This window comes from Mauremys mutica, chromosome 6 (assembly GCF_020497125.1).
Source record: "Mauremys mutica isolate MM-2020 ecotype Southern chromosome 6, ASM2049712v1, whole genome shotgun sequence".
Taxonomy (NCBI): domain Eukaryota; kingdom Metazoa; phylum Chordata; order Testudines; family Geoemydidae; genus Mauremys; species Mauremys mutica.
Window position 1 is genome coordinate 45,137,890 of NC_059077.1, and position 12,646 is coordinate 45,150,535.

Sequence of the window (12,646 nt, forward strand, 5' to 3'; positions counted from 1 at the left end):
AGAGGAAGTATTATCCCCTTTTAGCAGATTGGGAACTGTGGCACAGAAAGATTAAGTGACTTGTCTAAGGTCACACAAGGGATCTGTGGCAGAACCACGACAGTAACCCAGAGTTCCCGAGTCTCAGTCCTGTGCCTTAACCATGATTTCTCTAATCACAATTTTTAATGGGGCTCCAATAAAAACAGCTGAAGATTTGAAAATTAATATGGATGTTGTCCTCATTGTGGACTAGTACCTTCATTTGGTTTTAGGGACAGTATTAAAATATGAAGTGGAAAAATCATTTTTGAGCAAGTGAATATCTAAGAGCCTAATGAGGCCTCTACCCTCCATCTGACATTACTTACTACAAGCATTTTCCCTTCCTGACCTAATCAGGCATCTTTGGCAGAGACAAGCAGTTGGGATAGTTTTCATCAGGAAGACTGCAAGTGCTAATTGAAAATAGACCCAATCTCTTACCACCACTATTCAGAACTGAACATAAAGAGCAGGAGAAGTAGTAGATTATCATGATTTTGGGTCTTTGCAGAATTTGTTGCATTCCTATTGTGATTTTATATTGTTGATATGGCCTAAAAATCAGGAAGTCCATAATAGTCAGACTCAATTTTTCTAGAAAACAAGGCAGTACGGCCTCCTCCCTTAATCCCTCTTTTTCAATACTTCCTATCGATCTCTGAATTCAATTCTAAATTGCTATTGATTTTCATTGCTCTCAGTGAACCCACTGCACCATTCCCTTGCTTGCTCACACTGCTCTTCCAGTCTTGACCTCCTTTTCGTTCTTTCACCAGTATTCTCCATAGGTGGCGGGAGAGAATGAGGGAGGTTCTGGCTTTTGCTCAGAGCTTATCTACACCATATGATAAAGTGCCCTAGGCTGTTTTGATTTCTAAAGTGCGTAAAAGTGCTGTGCATTAATTTGTCCATGTAGACCCTGCTGGTGTGCACAAAATGTTCCCTAGTGCATTTTAATGTAACACACTATGTTATAGTGTACTAGGGAACATTTAGTGTGTTTTAACATAGTACTATTATGTTAAAGCGCACTAGGGAACATTTAGTATGCACCCGCAGGGTCTACACAAGTCAATTAATGCACAGTACTTTTGTGGGCTTTAGAAATCACAGCCCCATAGTGGGCATTACCCCACCTTGTAGACAAAGCTTCACTGTCCCTGTGGAACAATATTTTCTCCTTCCACAACTTTCTTTTCCCCTGTCTCTCCTACAAATTAAATGATATTTCTCTATATTATTCAACATGGAGTATGTTTTATCATCTGTATGAGAATAAAATTTATTTTCACATCACAATTTGTGTTGATTAGGGTATTTGAAGCCTTTGATTTATACTTAATGATTGGAGGACTTGAAGCTATATATAATCTTTAACCCTCCCTTCAAAAAGCTTTTTCATGTTGTTAAAGGAGGGAGTCCTAAGTGTCTCTAGAGCATTAGACCACTCATTGAGACTACGTGACACTGTCCGTCCATTCCCCCTGACTGTGTTTGCAGTTTTTTACCATTAGAGAACAGTGATTACATGATTAGAGAACAGTGATAATTTGTATTTTTTACTTGAACAGCTTACCCAGTTTAAAGCATTAGCTCAGTCTGTCAGGCAAATACGTGTTACATAGGTTTATACAAACATTCTTCTATTTAAAAAATTCATAAAATCTAACTTGGATGCAAAGTAAATAATATTGTGACAAACTGGCAAAGACCAGAAGATGAATGTTATTGCTGGACAGTAGGTCTTTAGCTTGTTCAATTATGAGTTACTTTCTCATCTAACTGTATTAGTTTTAAAAGGGGAGTTGCTTGTGCTTTCTAGTATTTTGTGGCATTACATGTGCTGTATTTAATGCACTATTTTGTCACCCTTTGTATGAGCTTGATGTGTTAAGTACTTTTTTTTTCTGTCACATTTTTAAGTGATTTGTTTAAATAGTCTTAGCAACAGATGGCTTGGCTGGCAGCATGAAGTATTTGAAACTACAGAACCCACTGTACTTAAGGAGAATTCAACACATTTGCTATAATGGTTACCTTTGCAAGATAATATATTTTACTTTATTATTACTATTTTTTAAAAACTCAATCATCTATTTAAAGCCACTTTAATATTCCATTTTGGGTATGATTGCATTTTTAAATTGTTGCTTTTTTCAATATATTATTGGTTAAATTTTAAGATTGTTCTGTTTTAATTAGACCCCACTTCAAGCTGTCAAAGTGCTATTGTTAAAAAGTATTACCCCTCCCTACACCCACATGATTTGCTGAGTAATATAGCATAGCAAGTAGACTTGGGAAAATACACTACAGTAAGATGAAGCTGAAGGAATGCATTCCTGCCTTTGAGCCTCTTTCCTGCTCCTATGGATAGCTGGGAATTATTGGTCTCCTTTATTTTTATTTTTTTAAATGAACTTCACACTGGTTAGCTTAAAAACCTCTTTAGACAGCTGGCTGTAATCTAAGGCTTATGTGGTATAGTATTCATTTGAGTCACTAAGGTGGGTATGAGAGTGAATGAATCTTATCTGTTTGTTTTAGTATTTCCACATGTAACACCCAAAGGAATTAATGGCATAGACTTTAAAGGGGAAGCTATAACTTTCAAGGCAACTACTGCTGGAATCCTAGCTACACTTTCTCATTGTATTGAACTCATGGTAAAACGTGAGGAGAGCTGGCAAAAAAGACTGGATAAGGTAAGAGATTTCTCTTTTATTTTGCTACTACAGTAGATCAAATTGCTTTCATTTAACCGTAAACTTCAGTTGTGATGAGGATGTTAACCTGCGTTCCTATTCCATGAAGTTAAATAGAAACATTAAGGATGTAAATTAACTAGATGAAACTAGGCAAATGCCAAAGGTTCATCCTTGTTGTGCAGATCATATAGCATGTCATACATCCTGTGCTAGTCTTCTACCCGCACTTTGTTCCACAGACTGTTCCTGAATTTAATTGTTTTTAAATGTAGAGATGAGCTAGCAGGTCTCCATAACAATAGGCATATTTTGTGCAACTTCCTAAAAGAAAGACCAGTTGCTTTTCTTTATAAAGTTCTCTACAAATCTGTAGTACTGTGTTAATTGTAGTGATAAAGGATGGTGGCATTTTGTGGGGTGCTCTTTTACTATTTTAAAATACTGTCTAAATATATGGTGTGATTAATATACCTGTTGAAAACAAAGTAATTTCTAAATGCTAATGAATCAAATCTTACAGTAATTAGGGAAGCAACTTTAAAGAGAGAAAACAGCACCACCCTCCCTGGAGATATACACTAATGGCAGTAGTGGTTCATGATGAATCTGTTCAATGACCATGAATACCACCAAAGTCTAGAAGAGACAGGGAGAATCTCTTCTCCTTTTAGATGAGGTTGCTGGAAGTGTGTCTGTTGCTACCATTTAATGTGTTGTTTCCCAGGGCCCCGCCTTCGTTGTGATTGGCCTGCCTTATGTGCAGTCCTCTAGTCATTTGCCACCTCTTGTTTGAGTTTAGTATGTAACCATACTGTGCATCATGTGGTATCTCAGGTCTTACCTCAGTTTGTATAGCATGCTGACATATTAAATTCATATTTCATATACAAGAGGACCCCATAAAGGAGGCAGACCAGAATTAAGGTCTGGACATGATCTCCTCACTCCACTCTTCCCACGCAGCAGATCTAAGCCCCAGCCCACTGTCAGCCACAACTCAGATCTTCAAATCCACTGGGATTTTGATACGTTATCTGCCACTGCTTGGACCATAGTTGGAGTAGTCTCTGAGTCTTGGGATCTTGTGGGAAATTTCTTCTTAGGCCAGTCCAAGCTTAGTGTAGAATATGGATTTTTAAAAATAAGGTGTTTTTTCTAGAACATAGCTTTACAAATGACATTTTGTAAAAGAAACTGGATGTTGTTTAGCATGGATATAATGTCCAACTTGTGTGCATATATTAACACTGATACAACTTTTGTGAAGATAATTTTGCTGTTGCTGCTGGTAAAAAGCACTGTCAACTTGTAGTTTATTAGCTTGATTAGGACCTCTGATTAGTTAAATGTCCTGTAATCCTTACAATCCTGTAATTAACTTCAGTCTCCCCATCCCTCTGCCTTACATGAATTTGAAATGTTTCATACTGAAAGCAATGAAAATGTAATTAACCTATGAGTGAACGGAAAATCGCTTTTAATTAATTTGGTTTGATTTAGCCTCTAAGTTTAATATATAGACTACAAAAGCTGAATTTCATTTTATTAAAATTGAATTATATAAGGAAAAGAAAAGGGAGTAAGCAAGGAAATATCTACATAGTCTCCAGCATCTAATCTTTTGTCTGCCCCATTCTAAACCATCGTGTTGATGCCTTAATTCTTCAAGCATTTTCTGCATGTTCATTCCTGGGGATATGGGTAGACTGCTACAGCTGCATGGTGGAACCTACCGGTATCAGTGCCTGTAACAATGTTAGATCACTCATGCTACCCCTTTTGCCCCTCCTCCACCATTTGAGCATGTTCTGGGGGCAGTGCTATAAAAGGGGGTGCAGCAGCGGTTGCTGCCTCCGTTCTTTCCAGCAGCTGACTCAAATGGACATGAACCTTCTTTGGATTTCCTCGATCCATAGAGTTTTACGTAAGAGCCTTGTTCCTTTTGTATATACAATTAGTTAGTGTTAATTGTTAGTATAGTTAGTGTCAACATGGGCATTGATGGCAGATCTGAAGACAGATACACAGACTCTCGAGATGCACATCACACCCCATGGTCTTTCCTGCATTGGATGCCTCTACACAGAGTTTGAAGTGTTTAAGAGAGGACCATTCTCCTTATGTGGTACCTTTACCCCACATGCCAGAAAAGAGAGGCAGAATAGATTCCAAGCCCTCTTACTACAAGAAGCATTATCTGTCAAATCTTATCTTATGGATCAGAAATTTCTTAAGCTTCTGGGGAAAAAAAGACTAGAGGCCTGAATTGGAACAGGGCACTTCCAATTCCAGAAAGACAACAGTGCTGAAACTGTCATCCTCTGCATTGAGCTCTGGTTCTAAGATGACTGAGCTCTCATTAGCTAACTCTTTGGACCCAGTTCCAAGAAGGTACAGTTTGACTGAAACAGGTTTCTTTTTTGTATGAAACTATGCTTGAGGCTCCTATGGATCTGGGACCCTTGGTTCTGAAGAAAAAGGCCAAGATTAAACACCTTTTGGTGCCTCTGAAGATTTTCCATTCAGGTGAGTCATTGGATCCTTCAGATTATGGACTTGTGGATCCAAGCCTTTTAGGGATCCAAACATTAAGGACTCTATATCATGAGACTGTTCCCGTGCAATGGGTCCAGGAAGACAGTTGGATCAGATTATCTCATCATTTCCAGTTCCCTCTATTGTTACTGCACAAGTTCATTCAGAACCATGTCCCTTGGATCCTTTCAATTCCTCACCAGTTTGGGGGAACTGTACAAGAACTCTGCTCAGCTCCTTCCACCAGATAAGTGACAGAAAGGAGACATTTTATCACATGGATCTGCAGACATTTTACCATCACCCACGACCCCTTTTGGGTGGTCTGAGAATAAATTGTTTCCTTTGTCTTTGTAGCAGATCCTTCCTTCAATTGTATCTCCTGTAATTTCTCTGTCAGTCCAGGATGGGTTCTGCATTCAGAAGAGCTGGATCAGTCTGTCTATCCAGAAACTGAGTCATTACCTTTACTTTCTTAGAAACATTTTTCTGAGGTAGACTATCACAAACATCCTTATCATCCTGATTATGACATGATACCAGACTAGAACAGTTGGCAGGATGCCATGGTTATGCTGGCTGACTCCAGAGTTTCCCTATCAATCCTTTTTAAGATCTACATCTTAATTTTCATGTCAGGGTGGTGGTGCCTCTACAGATATGAAAAAATTGGATCCTAGACAGTGGGATCCTTAAGTGAAAGATAAGTCACTCACTGTTATTCCTGATACACTATAAATAGGAGAGGAGGAGGGAGATTCACCTCGTCAAATGAACATTCAGCATCATGAACAGGAGTTAGCTGGGGACTCCTCTCTTGATGAAAATGTTGGTGTCCTTTCAGCTTCATCTCTTTCTGAAGATGCTAGTCAATTTCAGGAACTAGTCAATAGAATGGTTAATATTTTAAACATACCATCTGTGGCAGTAGAGGAAGCTCCCCATCCTGTCTCTGATATCCTTGGTACTACATCTTCTAACAAGGTATATTCTTGCCCCATCTTGGAACGTCTCTGGCAACCAGGGATATCAGTATGGAATAATCTATTATCCTCCCAACCACTATCTTTGAAAAAAACAAACAAACAAACAAAAAAACACTCTGCATTGTTGCAGCCAGAACAAAGGATATTTACATTGTACTTTTAATGACAGAGAAGGGAAAAGACTAGATTCTTTGGGAAGAAAACTCTTTTCTTCCACTTCTCTGATCATAAGGATCACTATCTATCAGGCTATCATGGCTAGGTACCAATTTCATCATTTGAACATAATTGCACTTTTTAAAAAAGAATATTCCTGAAGTGCATCAAAAATTAGTCAGTACCCCTGTCAAAGGACAGAATGTGGCTAAGTACACTCTGATGGAATTCTTTGAAGTCTCGGTTTCAAGATCAGCAGCTACTGCCATAACTCTTTCCAGACACATAAGGTTATGTTCTTCCTTTCTTCCCTTTGAAACAAAATCAAAAATTGAGGCTCTTCCATTTGTGGGCAGGGCCGCCCGGGGGGGGGAGGGGGCAAGTGGGGCAATTTGCCCCGGGCCCCACAAGGGCCCCCACGAGAGTTTTTCGGGGGCCCTGGAGCGGGGTCCTTCACTCACTCCGGGGGCCCCAGAAAACTCTCGCGGGGCTGAGGCCCCCGGAGCTTTTTCTGCTCCAGGTCTTCACCGGTGTAGGGTCCTTCCGCTCCGGGGCGGAAGGACCCCCCGCCGCCGAATTACTGCCAAAGACCCGGCACTTCGGCGGCAGGTCCTGCTTCAGCGGTAATTCGGTGGCGGGGAGGCCCCGCCGCGGGTCTTCAGGGCACTTCGGTGGGTCCCAGAGCGGAAGGACCCCCCCACCGCCGAATTACTGCCGAAGCAGGGGCCCCCTACTGCCAAAGACCCCAGACCCCCTGAATCTTCTGGACAGCCCTGTTTGTGGGAAATGGTCTCTTCAGTTCTAAAATGGACAAAGTGTTAGAGAAAATGAAAGATGAAATCAATGGCTAGGATTTTGGGTCTTTTGCAGTCCTTTAAAATGAGAAATCTTGCACCTGCCTTTAGATATCAGACAATACTATCCACCTTTCTTTGTTGTCTTCAAATTATACTCTGAAAATTTCAGTATCTACAGCAGCATTCTACTACTTCTCAACCACAATATGTTGAAAGTGATCCTCCAAATCAGGGTGAGACCAGAGAATTCTTCTTCCACTTTGCTGCATGATGCTAGACCTCAAGTTTGACATCAAGATTGAGAGATGCAAACCAATCTTGGATCCTCCCTCCCCTTTTGGGGACCATCTGTCTCATTTTAATATGTTGCAAAACATGACCACAGATGGGTTTTGAACATAATAAAAAAGGTTCTTCTTCGAGTGATTGCTCCTATCCATTCCATGTAGGTGTGCGCGCCGCGCGTGCACGGCTCTTCGGAACATTTTTAGCCTAGCAACTCCGGCGGGCCGGCTGGCGCCCCCTGGAGTGGCGCCGCCATGGCGGCGGATATATACCCCAGCCGGCCCGTCCGCTCCTCAGTTCCTTCTTTCCGCCCGTGACGGCTAGTAGGAACAGTGGAGTGATCTGCTTTCCTCCACAGCCTTAGCGTTCTCCGATCGTTAGTGTATATAGTTATCATAGTTGTTAAGTTTTGTTAATAGTTCTATAGTTAGTGTTACGATAGTCATTAGGGAATTAGAGGGGTTAGCCCTCTTCTTCCGCCCCGGTGCGGGCTTATGCCCGGACCGGCGGGTTTCAAGCCCTGCGCGGCTTGCCAGCGGTCTATACCGGTGAGTGACCCGCACGACTCCTGCCTCCGCTGTCTTGGAGAGTCGCACCGGTCGGACAAGTGCCCCATTTGCGTCGCTTTCAGGCCTCGCACGAGGAAGGAGCGGGACTCACGGTTGAAACAACTCCTCATGGAGTCGGCCCTCCAACCTCCGGCACCAGCACCGGCGGCGCCAAAGACTGCCTCAGCTAGCACCCGGCACCGAAGACCCGGCACCGCTCCATCTCCCCGGGAAAGAAGCGCAAAGTGCCGAAGACGGTCTCGGACAAGCACAAGAGACCGTTAGCCCAGCCGCCTCCGACTGTAACGGTGCAGGCTGAGGCTGTGCACAAAACGTGCACCGTGCTGTCGACTCCGGCGCCGCAAGGCCCGTCGAGTCCGGCACCGCCCGGCTCCCCGGTACCTACCGAGGAGGAGCTGAGGCTGCCGTCCACGCCCGAGGCGTTCGCGACGGCAAGACATTTGATTGACCTGACCGCTGATGCAAGCGCTCAGCTGCCGGTGCCACCGGTGCGGACTCTCAAATCTATTGGGAAGCCACTTATGATGCGCCCCCCGTCCCCGGGCCTCCGAGCTGATCGCAGCACCGCCGCCAGATCTCGGTCCCGATCTCGCTCACGGCACCGCTCTCCACCGCACCGGGCACGACGATCCACGTCAAGACGACGCTCCCCGTCTCCTCGCCGGTCGCAGTCCCGGTACCGCTCCCAGTCGCGGTACCGGTCGCACTCCCGGCGACGTTCCAAGTCCTGGTCGCCGAGTCGCCGGCACCGTACCAGGTCCGGCTCCAGGCACTGCGAGAGGCGTCGAGAGTCACGCAGTCGCTCCAGGCGCCGCCGCACGCGGTCCAGATCCGCATCCCGGGGCCGCCAGTCGAGCTCCCGGGGCCGCCGGTCGAGCTCCCGGGGCCGCCGGTCGAGCTCCCGGGGCCGAAGGTCGAGCTCCCGGCACCGCGCCACGCGCAGGTCCCGTTCGCCGGCTAGATCACGTGACGACCGGCACCGTCCGTCGGCACCGCGGGGGGCACTTTACTCCGGCACCGGACGTCCGCCCGGCCACCGCTTCGGCCCCCCCCGGCCATCAAGAGAGCCCTCAGTCGCTTCCCCTGGGGGCAGCGCAATTGACTTCCGGGCGGGGTCCCTCCCACCAGAACATGGACCTCAACAATGGGGATTTTGGGTGCCTTGGGCCGAACATGAACAGGGGCCTCCCCTCCCGCCGCGACAGCCAGGCTCGGTGCGGTCGGTGCCGGTAGCCACTGTCAGCAGGCCACCTCCGTCCCCCACTCCACAGGCCGCCGCTCACGGCACGCACTTAGAGCATGAAACGCGGGCACCTATTCCCGCAGACACGGAGCAGGCACCGGAAGAAGTGCTACCGGGTCCTTCCTCATCCTCCTCCCCCGATGAGGCGGTGGCAGGGGCGTCACCGTCGGAGCCTCCGCCGATCGACCTCAAGGCTCACCAGGACCTCCTCAGAAGGGTAGCTAAGGCCATCAACCTACCCGTGGAAGAAGTCCAGGAGGTCGATGACCCCATCACGGACGTGGTGGGGGCGGAGGCCCCCGTGAGGGTAGCGCTCCCCTTCATTCGGACAATACAAAAGAACAATGCCGCTATCTGGCAGTCGCCCTCTTCCGTCCCGCCTACAGCGCGCGGGGTTGAGAGGAAGTACTCGGTCCCCCCGAGGGGGTACGAATACCTTTACGTTCACCCGGCTCCGGACTCTCTAGTTGTCCAATCTGTCAATGACCGGGAGCGACACGGACAGCCCGCCGCTGCGCCAAAGTCGAAGGAGTCCAAGCGCATGGACTTGTTAGCCCGAAAAATTTACTCAGCGGGCGGCCTCCAACTCCGCATCGCCAACCAAATGGCCCTGCTCTCGAGATATACATTCAACATCTTGGGCTGCCTAGGAAAATTTGCAGAGCTCACCCTGCAGGATTCCCGCCGAGAATTCTCGGCACTGCTGGAGGAAGGACAGCTGGCTTCCCGAACCTTAATTAAGGCAGCGGTAGACGCAGCGGACTCGGGGGCCAGGACCATAGCGTCAGGGGTAACCATGCGACGCATTGCATGGCTTCAGTCCTCTGCTCTGCCGCCGGAGGTCCAATACACGCTCCAGGACCTTCCTTTTGAGATGCAGGGTCTATTCTCAGAAAAGACTGATACCCGCATTCAGACCCTAAAGGACGGCAGAGTGGCGATCCGCACATTAGGAATGCACACGCCGGCCAACCAAAGGCGTTCCTTCCGGCATCAACCTTATCGCCCCTTTCAACACAACAGACCTCGCCCGCCTAACAATCGGCGCTCAGCCCCCTTCCGCCGCAGACCATCGGGCGGGCGGCGTAATCAAGCCCAGGGATCGTCCAAGGCCCCTCAAGGCCCAAAGACGGCCTTTTGATGGGACGCCCGAGGGCCGCTCACCTCTCTCCAATCAGGATCCACCCCTTCTGTTTTCCGATCGCCTTTCCCGCTTCCTCCAGGCGTGGTCATCTATAACATCAGACAGTTGGGTCCTCAGCACTGTCCAATACGGCTACCGCCTACAGTTCATTTCGCCCCCTCCCTCCCACCCACCCTCCCTGTCCCTCTTCAGGGACCCCTCTCACGAGCAAGTCCTCTTACAGGAGGTCCAATCTCTGTTGAGCGTGGGTGCCATCGAGGAGGTGCCTCCCAGCAGGCGAGGCAGGGGATTCTATTCCAGATACTTCCTCATCCCCAAGGCGAAAGGAGGCCTTCGTCCCATCTTAGACCTCCGGGAGCTCAACAGATACCTGTGCAAGCTCAAGTTTCGAATGGTAACCTTGGGGTCCATTATCCCTTCCTTGGATCCGGGAGACTGGTTTGCTGCCCTCGACATGAGGGATGCCTACTTTCATGTGGCAATCTACCCCCCCCACAGACGCTTCCTGCGCTTCATGGTCAACGGAGCTCATTACCAGTTCACAGTGCTCCCCTTCGGCCTCTCCACCGCGCCGAGGGTATTCACCAAGTGCATGGCGGTCGTCGCCGCAGCCCTCCGCCGTCGTCGCATCCACGTCTACCCATATCTCGACGACTGGCTGATTCGGGGCCGCTCCCAAGAGCTGGTGGCGAATCAGGTGACCGAGATTCTACATCTGTTCCGGTCTCTCGGCCTGCTTGTCAACACCGAGAAGTCCCTCTTAGTTCCAGCGCAAAGAGTGGAGTTCATAGGAGCGGTCCTCGACTCCAATCTGGCCAGAGCGTGCCTCCCTCGCACTCGGCACGACACGTTGGCCTCCCTCATTCGGGCACTGCAGGCCTTTCCGACGACAACGGTGCGATCCTGCCTCCGCCTCCTGGGTCACATGGCAGCGTCCACATTTGTGACCGCACACGCCAGGCTGCGACTTCGCCCATTCCAAATGTGGCTGGCGTCGGTGTACCGCCCTCATCGCGATCCCCTAGACATGGTGGTAACGGTGGCAAAGCCCGCTCTCCAGACGCTCACCTGGTGGCTGGACCCGGAAACGGTCTGCGAAGGAGTTCCGTTCCGCCCGCCTCGCCCGTCAATCACCCTGACGACGGACGCCTCGGCGCTGGGCTGGGGGGCTCACGTAGGAGACCGACACACCCAGGGTCTCTGGTCACCCCAGGAGCTCTCCCTCCATATCAACGTCCGGGAGCTGAGAGCGATCCGCTTAGCTTGTCTCGCCTTTCGGGCTCACCTGCAGAACCGCTGTGTAGCGGTCTACACGGACAACACCACAGCCATGTTTTATGTCAACAAGCAGGGCGGGGCGCGGTCCTCCCCACTTTGCAGCGAGGCATTGCTCCTCTGGGATTTCTGTGTAACCCACTCGATTCGCCTCGAAGCGTTTTTTCTGCCAGGAGCGCAGAACATGTTGGCCGACCGCCTCAGCAGGTCCTTCGCCTCTCACGAGTGGTCCCTTCGCCCAGATGTGGCTTATTCCATCTTCCAGAGGTGGGGCTTTCTCCAGATAGACCTCTTTGCTTCCCGGTCCAACCGCAAATGCCACAGGTTCTGCTCCTTCCAAGGTCAAGCTCCAGGCTCCCTCTCAGATGCGTTTCTCCTGTCATGGACAGAGCCTCTTCTCTACGCGTTTCCTCCATTTCCGCTCGTCCACCGAGTGTTACTCAAGATCCGGAGAGACAGCGCCCGCATCATACTCGTCGCTCCGGCCTGGCCGAGGCAGCACTGGTATACCCTGCTGCTTGAGCTGTCGGTTCGGGAGCCCATTCCCCTTCCGCTGTGGCCGGACCTCATAACCCAGTACCTCGGCAGGCTTCGTCACCCGAACCTGCAATCGCTGCATCTTACAGCTTGGTTCCTGAGTGGTTAACCGACGCAGAGAGGGATTGCTCCGCAGCGGTGCAGCAAGTGCTGCTCGAAAGCAGGAAACCTTCAACGCGAACTACTTACCTCGCCAAGGGGAAGCACTTTGCCCTCTGGTGCGACCAGAGAGGTATCAACCCTTTCTCGGCCCCCATCCAGACTGTCCTTGACTACCTTTGGTACCTCAAGGGTCAAGGTCTTGCAATCTCGTCCCTCAGGGTGCACCTGGCAGCGCTGTCAGCATTTCAACCAGCTTTAGGAGGTCGCTCGATCTTCTCCAACCCG

The 12,646-nt window shown here is 48.7% G+C and overlaps 1 protein-coding gene across 2 annotated transcripts in view; it reads left to right on the forward strand.

Moving 5' to 3' along the window:
• CERT1 (ceramide transporter 1) overlaps nt 1-12,646 on the forward strand; it is a 158,217-nt gene that overhangs the window by 99,886 nt on the left and 45,685 nt on the right. For both annotated transcript variants that reach the window (XM_045021585.1, XM_045021586.1), the window contains exon 7: nt 2,572-2,729. In XM_045021585.1, coding sequence (XP_044877520.1) covers nt 2,572-2,729 — 158 coding nt within the window. The remainder of the gene's footprint in view (nt 1-2,571; nt 2,730-12,646) is intronic.